Source organism: Callithrix jacchus, chromosome 19 (assembly GCF_049354715.1).
Source record: "Callithrix jacchus isolate 240 chromosome 19, calJac240_pri, whole genome shotgun sequence".
Lineage (NCBI taxonomy): Eukaryota > Metazoa > Chordata > Mammalia > Primates > Cebidae > Callithrix > Callithrix jacchus.
In genome coordinates this window covers 40,318,065-40,334,381 of record NC_133520.1, presented here as the reverse complement: position 1 = coordinate 40,334,381, position 16,317 = coordinate 40,318,065, and the positions used below count along the sequence as shown (strand labels likewise).

General features: G+C 45.6%; 1 protein-coding gene across 19 annotated transcripts in view; it reads right to left on the bottom strand.

Moving 5' to 3' along the window:
* The window catches only part of SMYD3 (SET and MYND domain containing 3), an 839,170-nt gene that overhangs the window by 206,318 nt on the left and 616,535 nt on the right, over positions 1-16,317 (bottom strand). For all 19 annotated transcript variants that reach the window (XR_008477979.2, XM_054248251.2, XM_078357184.1 and 16 more), the window contains one exon: positions 1,424-1,511. Coding sequence is in view for 18 of the 19 variants with exons in the window: in XM_054248251.2 (XP_054104226.1) it covers positions 1,424-1,511 (88 nt within the window). In the remaining variant the exon portion in view is untranslated. The remainder of the gene's footprint in view (positions 1-1,423; positions 1,512-16,317) is intronic.

The following is a 16,317-nucleotide window of genomic DNA, read 5'->3' as shown; positions in this document are numbered from 1 at the left end:
GCACATCCCTTCTCTTGCTCAACGGCAGTGGAAAATTACTGCAGCCTCTTCTACCACAGTATAAAAAGCCTGTCTCCCATCGCCTGCGCGCAGCCGATCTACTCTCTACCCCGGTGTTCGGTCCGCCCGGAGCCCTCCCCAATAAAGCCTGAACGCCTAATTCACCTGGTCTACTCATTTGACCGTCCCTGGGGGAACACGAGCAGTAAGGGGTGGTCAGACTTATCGGACACCCTCTATTATCCTCCCCATCAATGTCACTGTGGAGATTTGAGAATCCTGTCCTCTCTCTCTTCATTCAGGGTATGGAATGATGAATAAAGAGGGCACTCCAGAATGACACTGAATCATTCAGCATCATTTTTCCTTGTAGCTATTCAGTTAGCTTTGCTAACATGTAACATAAACTTCTTGATTACTTTTCATCAAACCCCTTCCTAAAATCCTGACACAAACTTTACCAAAGCCATGACTCTGTGGATTCACTCGCTCCTGGAAGAGCCAACAGCATCGTGAGGATCACAGTTCTCCTCTCCATTCCTCAGTAACCAGTCCTAGATTCATTACTAACACTGCTAATACATCCAGTGGGCTAGCAATTCAGAAATCATGTCCTTCACCTTCAAAAATGGAAACATCCCTCTAAGTACCTCTCTGGTTCCTTTCAGCTTTTTCAATAGCATCATCAGAAAACTGCAGACCTCCCTGTGCCTGGGTATCACCTACCCCAGGCATCTGAGTGCCGTTTTGCAATCTTTTCATGTACTTCGATCTCCTCCTTCTTGCCTGCGGTTTCCCTCAGCGGCTTTGCTCCAGGAGGGGCTTCCGCTCAGCCTCTGCCCACTGGAACCCTGCCCCTGACTCAGGCTATCTTTTGCACAGTAAAACGTCAGTGGAGCCTTCCCAGATGACCCTCCTCCTAAGTGACTCTCGCTACTCTGAACTTTGGCCTCCTGTGGTCATGACTATTCACGCCGAGAAAATGTGTGCAGCAATCCCCATTGCCACTGCAGTCGTGGCTGGTTTAATAGGAAGCTTCTAAGTCTGACAGTCAGTGGCACTGAATTATAAGGATTTTAGGCTAGTCTTTCCTAGGGATGTAGGTGGTTATGGGAGGAGAGAATTGAGGAATTTGTTACCTTTTACAGACAAAGAGGCTACTACTTACTGTCCTACTCCCACTGGGCCACAAATTTTGATTGTTACCTAATGGTAGTGAGTTATTATTCACGCTGATCTTGCCAGTCTTCTTTATCGTTACTCAAACTGCTCACCGGGTCAGGGTGCAGCCTGACCATGAAACAGTATGGAAAGCACTGGCTCCTGGAGTGGCCAGACCCGGCCTTCGGCCTGATTACCACAGGGCTTCAGGACAGGAAGGAGACAGTCCCAACAGCCCAACCCAGGCCGCGGATGAGGATACTCCAGTGTGCCTTCAGTTCTTCAATGTGTTTCAGGGATTCCTGAACTTCCTTCCATACTCGCTCATCACCAGTCAGCATATCAGCATCCTGTTGGGGCCAGAAAAGGAAGACAAATAACTCAGTTAGTAACAGGCAAAGGGCCCGAACAGACCTCTCTCCGAGACACACAAAGGGCCTATGAGCCCGTAAAAAGACGCTTGACATCATTTATCACCAGGGAAATATAAAGCAAAACCACAGTGAGATACTATTTGATATCCACTACGACGGCTGGAATAAAAACGGGTAACAGCAAAGGTTGGTGAAGCCGTGGAGAAACTGAAACCCTCATACGCTTCTCACGAGAATGCAATGGTATAGCTCTGGAAAACACTCTGGAATTCCCCAAATGGCTGAACATTGAGTTTCCATATTACCAATCAGAGTTACCACATAAACGATCCTATTCCTAGGCATCTACCCAAGAGAAATGAAAACATATGTTCAACAAAATCTTGTTCACAAATACTCATAGTGGTATTGTTCATAGTAGCCAAAAAACGGAAACAACTCACGTGTCTATCAACTGATAAATAAAATGTGGTATTTCCATACAACAGAATATTATTCTATAATGAAGTCCTGATCATGCTACAGATGGATGAACCTTGAAAACATTACGCTAAATGAAAAGCCAATCACAAAAGACCACGTGTATGATTCCATGGATATGACCTGCCCACAACAGACAAATCTGGAGAGACACAGTAGGTTATTGGTTGCCTACAGCTAAGAGGATTGAAGGGAACCGGAGAGTCTGTGCTAATGGGTACGGGTTTCTTTTTGGGGTGATAAAAATGTTCTAAAATTGACACCATGCTGGATGCACAACTCTGCCGAGAGACTGAAAACCACTGAATTATATAGTTTAACTGGGTGAATTTCTTCATACGTGAATTATACCTCAATAAAGCTGGTATTTACTAAAATAAAAGGGGAATAGGATAAAATAATTATGTTAGAAGACCCACAGATAGAACCTTACTAAGTATAAAGTACGACTACACCCAGGTGAACCAATTCTGACTTCTACCTAAAATCAAAATCCCAAAACAGTGAAAAATTCAAAAGTAGATAAAATTATGACTCCCATGTATTAAATGTCTGCCCTCCTATTTAGTGAGCAGGTCCTCTGTTTCCCATTTGCCAATGTATCTCTGGCATCTAGCCCAGTGCCCGGCACATCGTAGCTGCTCAGTCAGCACTTGCTGAATGACTGAAAACCACGTGTGTACAATGCTGAAGGCGTTACTGATACTGTCCTGATTTATCTTCGCATAGCTCTTTTATGTATGTAAGATTATACCCCATGGGGTAACACAGGCAGGGGGTAGGAGAAGTCTACCCTGGGTCAGGGAGTGACAGGGCACACTGTCTACAGAATACTGAAAAATAACAAAATCAATGAAAAGTAGGTCTGATGTTTATCATGTGCAACAATTCAGAGGTGAAATGTTCTTCCCCTCAAGTCAGAGTACCTAACATCTTTCTCCCTAATACACCACTGATCATACCCAGTTTGTAGGTGACAAAAGTGAGACTCACTTTAAGTGACTTACCTGCAAATCACTAGCTTGGAACCAAAATTTCAACACAGGTCTGTTTGATTCAAAAGGCTACATGGTTGCCAAATAGACTCTGCTCACCCAGATACTGCCCCGGCCTCCTCAGCACGCCCAGCCAGTCCCGCTGCTTTAGAGCTGCACTAAAGGGTGGCCACCAGCCAGGTGTGGCTGTTTCAATTCAAGTTAATTCAAGCAATGAAAAACCCGGTTCTTCAGCAGCAGCAGCAGCTGCATTCCCAGAACCTAATAGCCACCTGTGGCTGTAGCTAGCACACTGAACAAGCCAGATATGGAACACTTTATTATGTCACTGCAGAAAGTCCTGCTGGACAGTGCTGCTTTGCAGTGGCTAATCAGAGGGTCAGCACTCCTATAAGACACTTCAAAATAACCATGAGACTTTCAGTGGGTGTCAGGCTGAAGAACCATCTTAGAACTTCTATGAAAGCAGGGCCAGTGTGGGGATGAGGAAAGGGTGAGGGAGGAAGGACTTTCTCATATGCCATACATCTCCCTGGAGACTCTTACGTGCCTGCTGAAGAAGGCTTATGGAGTCACCCCATGAGAACCACTGCCAGAGCAAGCCTGTGTTTCTGGGGAGAAGAAACATCACTCAAGTGTGCCAGGGCAGAAAAAAAAAGTGACAGGACACTAGGAACCACAGAAAAGAAATCCTGAGACTCTTTCTCAGGCGGAAGCAGGGGGTGTGTGTGTGAGGAGACGGGAGCACTTGTGTCTATGTAACAGGGCTTTGGGGCCTCTATGTGTACCTGCTGTGCATATGTGTGACAGAGTGGTTTTTAAAAAGACACCACAAATGCACTTTTTTTTAGAGGAATTTCTAAATACATCCCTAGCTTTCTGTACACAGAAGAGGGAAGAGATCAAATGCCTTTAAGAAGGTAAACATAAGTCTCCCTCCGACTGCCTGCTCTAGGCCCATATTCATCTCCAACAGTCTTCTCACTCATTTCCATCACTTCACTCTCCTGCTCCAAAGCCTTCAGCAACTTCCCACTGCCTCCCAGATAAAGTCTACCCATTAGGCTGACTGGCTGCCAATCAGCTGACCTTAAAATAGCTGCATGTAGCCCAGGCTTTCCAGGTGGGTCTAATATAATTACAAGGGTCCTTAAAAGTAGAAGAGGGAGGCAAAAGAGGAGGTCAGGGTGATGTGCTGTGAGAAGAACTTAACCAGAAGCCACAAAGGCAAGGAAACAGATCTCCCGTAGTCTCCAGAAAGGAAGGCGGCCTTGCCCCTCCTGGAGACTTGGATCAGGCTATGGCCTACAGAACTGAAATATCAAATCGGAGTTGTTTTTAGATACTATATTTATGAGCATTTGTTACAGCAGCAATAGAAAATTAATTAAGTCCCTAACAGACCTTCTGCTCTTCTAGCCACTGGGGCTCTTTGTGCTAGGCCCTCTCTGTACCTGAAATTAATTAGTTAGATCACTCATTTATTCCATTAATGCTTATTGAGTACCTAACCCAGCACTGTTCTAGGCAGTCCGGATTGAGCAGTAAATAAATTAGATAATCGTGGTGAAAAGATGGGTGGAGCACACACCAAGAGAAAATACACATGTGCACACACACGTACACACGTGCACACGCGCGTGCACACACAGTTTGTTGGGGGAAAAGCAAGCCGGGAAGAGGGACAGGGATACTGGCAGCAGGGAGTTCATTTTAAACAGGAGGATCCTCGAGTAAAGATCCCAAGGAGGTAAAGGAGACAGGAGTTCCAGGGGGAGGAGAGCAAGCGCTGAGGCGGAAGCATGACTGGATGTTCCAGGAACAACAGAGGCCAGTGTGGCCAGAGCTTGCGGACTGCAGTTTGTATGCATGCCATATTTTCCCCACTTAACTGTAAGCTCTTTGGAGCTGAATATAGGTCTCATTCTTCTCTGATCCAGCCTCTCCCAAATATCTAGCCCGGAGTCCTGCATGTAACAGACTCTGCTTAATGTCTCTAGTATGGATCTGGAAGAAGTGAACTAACTTGGTAATGATTTGATGTCTCTTGTATGTATTTCAGTTATTCCTCACAACACCTTTGGAAGGCATCAATCCCTGTAATTTACAAATGAGATGCAATATCATAACGAAGCTTACATAATTGGTCCAAATGTCCTTGTACCCTTAATTGCCAGAGGTAGGATGCAAACCCAGGTCTGGCTCCAGAGCCCATGCTCTTTCCACTATCTTCATGCTTAAATTTGATTTCTCTCCTAGACTTGCTTAAAAGGGGAAACTCATGTCTGTGAGTTAATAAATTAAAAATATCCTCAACCCATGTTTCCTAAGATCTTCCTCGAACTAGCACTTGAAAGAGGAGATTAAAATCCTCCAACAGGGAACCCACAGCAGATCTTGTATTCTATCAAGCAGGGTGAGACCACAGCCCAGGGCAAAAACAACTTCATATGAGAATTACAATCACAACGAAATTTGCCACCAGTGAACATAAGCTGATTAGCTGTTCTTTTAGCTTGACCCTAAGCCTTTATTTGCTTAACAGAAGAGCGAGCAAGCTTCGAAACTGCTCCTAAACATTTGGAAACGATACCTCGGAGAGCATTTTAGATTGGCGCTAGATAAAGCTACACTCACTAATAGCTACCAACTCCCTGGAGTGTTCCCCACTTCCCCTAACCCTCCCCATCCCGCTGAGGCTACTCCTCACAGCTATGCCTACACTGGCTCTACCTCCCCTCCCCTCTCTCCACACCAAGCTGGAGGAGAATGTTCAGTTGCACAGGTACATGAACAGGACATGGGCACAGAAACAGAAAAACCACTTAGGGAAGCCTAATTTAAATCTACTTTTTAAAATGATAAATGGAAGAGTAAATTACTGGTTTTGTTTTTTTTTTTTTAGTCCTTGAGGTATAAAATTAGTAAATTTATGTCCTTATTTCCATTATCTCATATCCAAACACAAAAACACTTAATAAAATTCAGGACAAAGTTATTCAGGAAAAAAATTTATCTTTGAATTTTACCTGTACCACATAAAACGAGCTTGAATGGATGAGTCCTGAAATTTGTTTTTAGGGGATAGAAACATGCATTTTACATTCATTTAAACATCAAATACACTGTTGCTGAATTTTCTACAAATGCTAAAAATAATTCAACCTAGAAGCAAAAGGATTCCTGAGAAGGTTGACCTTCCTGGGAAATGACAGAACTACGAACCTGCTGGTTCCAGCACTGGCGGCATCGCTGCCCTGACCCACTGTGTGACCCTGGGCAAGCCCTCCATTTCCTGGCCCTCAGCTTCCTCGCCTGCAAAGGCAGCGGCTGGTCTAGATGCTGCTAACACTCTTTTCTATGAACTGTTCTAGTGATTTCAATAGTGCAGAGCCAATGTAGCTCCACCTCTGGCCACCACTCTGCACAGCCCAGAGAAGTCCTTCAAAAGCCTGTCTTTATTTTAAACAGTAAAATCAGGAGGTAATTCATCAAAGGCATAACTGTGCTGCTGTTCTCAGGCAAGAGTGAGTCTGTCTCCATTCTCTCTGACCACACAGCCCCTTTAACATCACCCTCCCAATTCATTCACCCCATTCTTTCCCCTCACGGCTCCACCCCAAAATCCTACCCACGCTTGTCTCTCTTACTGCACTTCACCCTCTCTTCCAACTGAAATGTCCTCCCTGTGGACCCCACCGGGACTCGGCATGCGTCCCTGCCTTCCTGTGGACCCCGCCGGGACTCGGCATGCACTTCTGCCTTCCTGTGGACCCCACCGGGACTCGGCATGCACTTCTGCCTTCCTGTGGACCCTGCCGGGACTCGGCATGCACTTCTTCTGCCTTCCTGTGGCCCCGGCCGGGACTCGGAAATGCATTCCCGCTGTCTCCTCGGCTCGCCAGTGTATTTGCATCTTCGGCTTTCTCACCACTCTATTTACATCTTCAGCTTTCCTCCCGTTGGTCCTTTCAGGACACAGCCCCTGATTACTCTATGAGGAAACCTTCTCTGGTTCTGCCTTCTGGGTTAGTCTGGCCCTCCAGGCCACTCTGCACCACCGGGCCCTGAGCTGTCACTAACGATCTACAGGACTGCCTCCCACGGAGTCGCAGAACGCCCTGAGGGACCATAACCTCATCATATCTGTACTCCCAGTGCCAGCAAGGTGAGCCACTCAGTAAATATTTGGTGACCGACTGGATGAGTGAGACGTGGCCTTCCACAGCCCGTGGGTAACAGTATTACAAGGATAAATACCTTAACTTCACAACAGCAAAGAGAATCCCAACCAAGACAACAACAGGCTGTTCTTTTCCCAGCACACTTCTACCTGGACTCTAATATTAGCACACTGAGATCGAGGTGGAGAAAGACACATTCCCACTGCAGCTGTGGGGACTTGTCAACTACTACCGCTGGCATGGTCACAATTTAGAGCCCAACTGTGATGCCCTCCCACAGTGCAGGAAATCCCACGCTGGCTCGGACCCACTTCTGACCACAGCATCATGGATGACGTGCAGAGTGGGCTCGGTTGACTCTCCCGGCTTCTACCTCAGACATCTGCGTTTCTAAGGGCTCTCTTGGCCCACGGGTCCCTGGATCCATCTATCCCTGGGTGAATCAGTGAGGCCTCTACATTCCTTCAAACTTAGCCGCTGAATCAGTACCCAGGATCATTTCCTTAACTGTAAAACTAGGTACCAAAAGATATGAGATAATCTCACCGCCACATCAAAGGGTCTCACTCAGCACGGTTACATTCAGTTGGCCAAAGGCTTCCTTTAGGTTCAGCGTGGGAAGATACCAGTAGTCACTGCGAATTACAAGGCTACGTTTCCTCCAGAGGGCAAGCCTGGAATCCAGCAAGCCTAGCTGAGTATCCATTTGGGAACGTGACCACTGGCTCTGCCTGATTAAACATCACATGCATGCACCCAGACCCACCTTGCATCTGGAACACTTGAACAGATGTATTCACTTAGCTTGCCAGTGTTTGATGTTGAAACTTTTCTGCTGGGCTAATTTCAGATGGTTCTCATTAAAAAGCAGAGGAAAAGGAGAAAGGTAATCTGCTTTCCAGTACTTCCTGTTATCCAATACTCATGCAAACTCTAACTAGACTGGATTGAAGAGAGACGGAGTATAGGATGAAAATAAAATTAATGAACACAAACTTCTGCGGTAATTCAATAACTCATGTCTTAAAAGGAAGAAAGGTTTTTTTTTTTTTTTTTTTTTTAAGTAGAATGAGGTCCAAATACAGTGTCTGCACACAGGAGAGAGAAGGCAAAGTCCTGAAATTCAAAATTACGAGGGACACAAAGTTTAATTTGCAGTGTCTCTGAGGTACTCTGGTTCGGGCAATACGCTGGGACTAGTAGATTAATATCCAACATCACTCAAAACCTTTATGATTAACAGGAAACATCTCTGCTGGAATCAATTTCCACCTCCTTGGCAAGAATAACTGAAAGCAGTTCAAATGTAATTTGAGGGGAAAAATAGTGGCTAAAAATTAAGCATTTGCTATTATGTCGGACACAGATGAGTCAATGGGCATTACGGGCTGGGGAATAAGGAAAAGGAAGGAATGTTCTCAAGCTGAAGCATGATCAAATTTTAGTATGTTCTAAGTAGCAATTCATCAGCAAATGCACACAATGATTCAGAGAACTTAGTAAAACAGAATGCTGGACTTGGAGCCATGAGATGGGAACTGAATCCCTGCTACCCCCCCGTGTGGCCTTGGCAAGTCCTTCAACCTTCCTGAGGTGTAATTCTTCAGGGGAAACAATTCTCTAAGTAGATGCACCTTCTAATCCTGTCCTTTGCCCCCTCTAGAGCTACCCATGTCCTGAATGCCACAGTGACCCGAGTTTTCAATTCCCACCCTACAGGGCAGGGGGCCACAGGAGGCTGACTAGAGTCAGCTTTGTTTGGTGGGAAGGAAAAAAAAAGGTAGATCCTAGTGGAGGAGGGAGTACATTACAATGTAACCGAGGACCAACTATGCTGCAACCCCACGCCTCACACATCCCATTCCATTCCCCTGGAAGGCTCTTCCTCAATGTAGTCCTCCAAGCAAACTTCTGTCATCCACCATGAACCAAACCAAACCGCCTCTGACATCCACGGCGCAGGCCCCTGTGAACTTTCCACTGGGTTTCATGACGCTTGCTCTCCCGTCTTGCAAAAATGAGTGTGACTGTGACACAGATGAAAAGTGTGTCCTCCAGATGGGTTATCAGCCCACAGATTAAGTACAATTGGCTTTAAAAGGTTATTTGTTCATCTATCTCATACAATTGTGAGATCTCAGTGCCTGTAACAGTTGGCCACAAGCAGGGTGTGGCAGGGCTCTGACTCTGAGTCCGAGCAGCTACATGCATCCTCGCAAGAGCCTGAAGTTCCCGCCTGCTCCTCCTTCACCCGCCTCCCTGAGCTGGCTCACCCCAGGATGGGTGTCCTCTTCTCAGATGAGCCCTGTCCCTCCCTTGGATCCAACGGAGGAGCACTTGGGCAACTAGGGGCTGTGAGCCGAATCCAAACAAAAATGCTCCTGGTGAGGAGAAAACTCATGGAACAACTGAAGGCACCAGCAGCTCGGTTCCATTTAACTTCACACTCCCACGGTCACTGTCACCATTCGCCAAAGGTCCACTTAGCTTTTATCTCAGGCAGAACCTTGGCTGTACTACAACCGCACATTTCCACAAAGCCACAGATCCAAACCAACTGCAGTTCCAAGGTTCAATCTCCAGCTATACAGAACTGCCCGAAGGAAGGAAATGTTCCCTCATGGCTTCTGCGAAAGGGACCACAGCCCTGATGGTGTGAAGTCACAACCTCTAGAACCACCAAAGGCCTATTCCGTCCACAGCCTCAACACCTCCCCTCCCTCTGTGCGAGGCGTTCCCATCCCAGTGAATAAAACTGCGTCTCAGAGAAATAGGTTCGTGTGCTTATACAAAATCAAGTCAACCTGGAGTGAAGCAGGACGCCTCCATCCTTCAGGGCAGTTTGAGAGCCTACCTGTGTCAGTGGTGCTTGCTAACAACAAGCCGCTTGTAGAAAAGCATTTTGTAGAAAATTAGCATGATGGGCTGACGTACAAGGGCAGTTAAACATTTCATGAATATTGAAGGGGCAGTTGCCTGCCCCTCCCCCCACACTGGAAAGATACGTTCCTAATATAGTAACATATAATGGGGGTTATGTGAGGCAGAGGGCTATGAGCTCAGCTTGCAAATGCACATTCAGGCAAATTCTTTTCCCAGCTGTGGAGAGACTACCAAATGGATGGCTGAGACTGCGGTAAACCCATACTCACAACTCCTACCAAAGCCCTACCAGGACTATTATGCACACACGACAAGGTGGGAGGTTTGAGACTGGGAAGAATGCAAAGGTTCTTCAGGAAATTTGTTGTCGTGACAATAGCCATTAAGATGAAGTGCACCTCCCAATTTCAGGGTGAGCTTTGTTTTAATGAAGACCAAAGCCGCAGCCCTCATCTCCTTTCATCTACCACGCTTCCATTGTTTATATTTTCTTCTTTGGGAGCAGATGCTCTCATTCTCCTCTGCAAACAGAGATAAAAATGCCTTAAACTGCAGCACAGCAGATTCGAGTGGGGTTTAAGGGGCAATGTCCTGATAGCAAAGGTCAGGATAAGCTAGATGTGGCCACTCCAGAGACACGTGAACATAGGATGAATGCTAGCATGACGTGGGTTCTGTGCTCCTGGCATGTAAAACTCTGTGGCAGGCAGCACTATGAAAGTGGAACTAAGCAGGCTGGACCCTGATGTCAGCTCTGCCACTGGCCGGCTGTGAGGCCTAGAGTCTAACAGGCTCACCTTCTGGCTCAGCTTGCCCTAAACTTCACTAGGGTTACCATCAAGATGGAAACTAATATTCTTCCACTCCATTAGCTGCCTATGTGTAAAATATATGTTATCTCTGAAAAGAGACATGAAATTCTGATAGGAGAGTTTCTGAGGCTTGTGATTGTGCAGTAAACTGTAAACCCCTTTGTTTTGAGTTCTGCCTCTCTCATTCTGTTTTGAGTTTTCTCATATACAAATGACACCAGCCACAGCACAGAGAGTATACAGGAATGAAGACAAGACAACACTCTATACAGTATTACCTTCTGCCAACCCCCGAATTTGACAGTGATAATTTAATTCGCACATTCCCTTTAACATTTGTATGTATCATGATTTTAACAGGCAGTATTCCCAACTTGGGTAAACTGGTATTTGCTTATCTGCTAAAGCAAGCACATCAGATTATTTAACCTGTGCTTCTGAATCAAAGGAATAGTTTAGTTGGGGTCCACAATGACAACTGCACATAGCAAGTCCTGGGACACAAGCTGACATACTTTTTTGGGTTATCTTCGGGGTCATCTATAGAAATGATTTAATTTGACATTACAATGTATCTCTTAACATCAGTTAAGGGAGGGCTCAATAGCTTCCCCTAATTCCCAGAGTCGGGCTGCCCAGATTCCCCAGTTTTACAAATACTTTGTAAGGCAGCGCTAAAATCCTCCGACCATGTGCCAAACAAGCCACAAGCTCAAAAGAAGCATGTCACTGTTTGAGGCAAAGAATGACTTTAATATGTCAGCCTTTAAAACAACTTTAGAACTGTATTTATTTTGTCTCTCAGTGGAAGAAAAGCCAGTATTCCTTTAATAATTCAAAAAAAAAAAAAAAAAAAAAAGATCTGCAGTCTATGAATTAATCCATGCAGAGATCTGTCCCTGGAAGCTGAAGGGTGGGTCACCCCAGAGGGCAATCACTTGCGCTAAAGGCCTGGTGAGCAGAACAGTACTTTTTAAAGTTTGGGAGGAGGGAGGGGTGACCAGATTCCCACCTCACATCCATGAGAGCTACTGCACAAAATCACCAGGACTCAGATGGTTCATCCAAGCAGCTCTGCAGCCGTGGAAGCAAAGCGCTGGCTGACGGTACGGCTAGCCTCTTCCCGGCACGCCACCAATGGAGACTGCATGTCTGCATTTTGGATTCCAGTAAACTCCAGGCTGGCCCTCAGCCAGAGGACCTCTTTGTAATGTCAAAGATAAAAGTTCTGGCCATGTTTGGCACCCTGCCTCCACCTCCATTCTCTTGTAACCATCTCATAAACCAAGCACGCATTACTGTCAACGGAGTCTTCCAGACACAGGTCTGACGGAGCTTCATAAACATTACCAGATGATGATCAGAGAGGTCCCTACTTCACAGAAGAAAAGGAGGTACAGGGAGGGCCGAGTGATTTCACTCAGGACTTGCTGGAAATTATGGGGAGAACTGGAAGTATATATTCAAATAGATATTCAGAATACTCCCATTACCAACAAACTGCTCACTGAGCCACCCGGGTCATGCACATCTTTTATTAGGACCTGGCATGTGGGCAAGATCAAATCTCAAATCTGTCCCAAACAGTACAGGTATAGACATAAGCTTTGTATTGATATCTAGTGAAGCTCCTAAAATCTGAATGTTCAGAATGGCTGTTGGGTATACAAGATGATATAATTCTCTCTTCTCATAGCCTTACTATTCTTTCTCTTGCCCAGAGGAATGCTATGATGTCAGTCACAGAAGATTTAGGAAATTACCGCCTTTTCGTTAGTTTTTATTTCATTTTGGGTCATACTCACTGTGGGCCAAAGTTACACGGCCCCAGTTGTTTGCCTTTACCGTTTCTGTTTTACTCTCCATTTCACTTTCTAGATTGCTCTGAAAGTAAGATTTTAAGGTTTGTAAATGCTTACAACTAAAATATGAAAGGATTTCTTTTCTGGAGGTAAACAAACTTAAAAATCCCTCTTGCTCTGTGCAAGAACAAGGGGTACCGAGACTTTCATTCAGAGGGGTTAACATGAGAAAGTCTGAGGTCTTCATTACTGATGAAAGCTGGATTGCACTGGATGTGCCATGTATATACATATCACATATGTACGGCAAGCCTCTTCCTGGCACGTATACATAAATACATATGGACAGACAGATATACATACACATGTATGTATGTATGTGTACGTATATATATCTATATAAGTATGCATGCATATATACGTATCAGAGGCTTTAATCCACTCTAGGAGGCTGCAGAGAGTTTACTTCCTCCCCTATGCTACCAATAGAGCACAAACACACAGATACCCACAGACACCCATATACACGCACATCACATCCCAGGAACATGCTTTATGGGATACTGAGGGCTCCAGCTTTCCCTCTAACTGCAGGCCTGTTGGTCCTCCAGCTCTGGGTCTCCTCTTTGCTGTCAGGGCCTAGCACGGTGGGTATATACTTAGAACCACTGGAGAAGCTGTTAAGAATACAGACCAGGTTCCATCTGGGCATATGATATCAGCATCTCTTGGGGGCAGGCAGACATCGGTATCTTTTATAGGCTCCCCAGGTGACTCCAATATACAGTCTGGGCCAAGGACCATCAGCCTGGCTTTGATGTCTCGGTCCTCATTCCCAGTCTTGGTGATCATGCTGTCACTTTCTGTGCAGACATGGTTAAGACTTGCTGCAAGTATTTAACAACCTACCTCATAGGACTGAGATACGGGCTAAATGAGATTATACGCCAAGCGCTGTGCAGAGCAACCGGCTAGCAGTATCCGCGCTAAACACACGTGAGCTGTCCTATTACAGAAGAGATGAAGAGTGGGTAGCAGAAGAACACTGCCATCTGTAAAAAGAGTGTAAGAGGGCAATGCTGAAGGACTGAGGTTATGAAAAATGCTTCAGTGCTCTCTGAGCAAACCAGGAAGCATGGAAGAGACAGATTCCCTGCTCTAAGCATGTGGGAAAACATCACCAGATCAGAGAGCTACTCAATTCTTAGGTTTTTTCCTTTCTCCCTAAAGAAATTATTCTTCAATAGGAGAGGGCAGAATAGGAATTTTAGAAAGGTTCACATCTTTAATTCCAGATGAACTATATTCCAGGAGAGTGAAAGAACTTTGTGAATATGGTCATAAAGCTATTATTACTCCTCCCTGAAGAACTGAGAGAAAGGGAATGGCAGCAGAAGACCAGAGTGGTGGCAAATGTGGTTTCAAGAAAATAGTCACAAAGTAAAAGTTTGCATAATGGAAGTCTTCAAACAGGTAAGTCACTGTCTATCTTTGACTCATGCTTATTGAGCATTTTAAAATGTGCGTTCAGCGCACACCTCTGCTGTCTCTAGTCAACGTTCTTCCTGCTACAGCACCAACAAACCCTGCCAATCTGAACTCATTTTCTTCATAGAGATTATACAAGTGTATCGGGCAAATAATACCTTCATGAGATCCTGGGGGTAACGTAACGGTATCTGGTTAGGATGAGAAAGTGTATACAGGTTCCTGGCTGGCCGGCTGGACAAGCAGCCGTATCGTAGGGTTACCTGAGGTCAGCCTCGAATCACTCCTGGGCAGGACTCATCTTCCTTTTCTTTATAGATATGGGTGAGTTTTCAGAGAGATGGCTAACGGCAGGCCAAATGTCACCACCACCACCTCTTACTGAGGACTTATTGTGCTAATTAAACGCTTTACCTTATTGAATCATGCCAACAAAGTATCAGGTGAAAACCAGCCCAGTCCCTAATTTATAGAAGACAAGACTGCAGCTGAGAAAGATAAGTTAACCTGCTCAAGTTCAAGTAGCTACAAAGGGGAAGAGAAGGGCTTGAGCTCCCAGCTGTGCGATTTAGAAACCTGAGTGCTCTCTGCTACAGCACACTGCCTCGAATATCCAAGTACTTCAAGACTGGCAGGTGGGATAAGAAACCTATTTACTCTTTATTGCTCCACAGGGCAGAACTAAGACCCTGATGAAAATGAAAAGAGGCACGCTTTGGCTCATGAGATTAACTAACTTTACAATCACGGCTGTCCAAGAGTGGAACCCTCTGCTCAAAGACAGTGTGCTCAGATCTCCACTAAAGACACTCACGTGGCCTATGGATACCCACCTAGGAGAGACATTGTCAAGGAGATACTTGCCCTGGGTGGGTGGGGCCTATAAGGGCCTTCCAATCCTAGGTTTATGGGCTCCTGTGAAACGACTCTCCTAAGTTTACCACTGATAAAAATCTACAGATCTCCAACAGCATAGTGGGGATATTCATGCTTTTGACCAGTTTAGAAAACTCATGTATCTAAGTGTACCAGCAAAGCAACACTGTGTTACTCAAGTCTGGCTTCATGACCTCTGGGACGCGTGCGTTCTTGGAGGAGGAAGGAATACCAGGGGCATGCATTGCACACAGAAAGCAATCTATCATGAAGACGACTGGAAATATACACCCTGTCTTTCCAACGGGGGTTTACATGTGAGTTTGTAAGTCTCGGTATGGGAAGTAAGGTAGGTCATACTCAATATTAAAGACTGTCAGAGGAAGAGAGGGCAAGAATATCCCCTCCTGAGAGCCAACTGTTTAAACTACCAGGAAATTGTTTTATGAGTAAAAGTCATTTTGAAGCATCAAGTAACACGGAGTCTTGGCATGTCCCATAAAGCGTAACTCAATGCTAGGCAGGTAACAGGATTCATTCACACATTCATTCATGCAACACCAATTTATTAGGCCCTGTTTTGGGCACTGAGAACAAAATACAGAACAAGATTGATACGGTCATTCTTACTTTCCTCACAAGACAGCAAATACACAGCAAATTAAAAAAGGTATGTCATGTTTGCTAGTGCAATGGTGAAAATAAAGATGTAGTGGAAAGTAACAAGGAGAGAGGCACCTGCTTTTCACAGGGTGGTCAAGGGTCTCCCCCCAGGAGGTAAGGTTGAAGCTGCAAGCCAAAGAATGATGATGAACCAGGCAAGCACAAAGCTACAGGAAGATGATTCTGGACAGAGGGAAGCCAAGTGCAAAGGCCCGAGGACAAGAAAGCGCTCAGCATATTCCAGCCGTGAGCCTGAGCTGAGCCTGGGAAGGTGAACAGGCCAGGCCACACAGGGGCCTGCTGGTCTTGTTAGAGAGGATGGATCCCCCTCCAAGAAGGCAGAAAGTTGCCCAAGCACTACCTCCTAAAACGTAAGTTCCAAGGCAACAGTGTGGACACAGGCAGACAGCTTAGGGACACTCCTGCAGTAGTCCAGACAAGAGCAAGTGGAGCCGAAGAAATGCTCACAGGATTATCCATGCTGCCGGAAGGGCAGAGAGGATACAAGCAACAAGTGACTGCTGTCAGTAATGAGGTCTTGACTTGACTTCATTCGCACGCTGCTTGGGAAACACCGGTTGGATTTATTAACCAAGCCG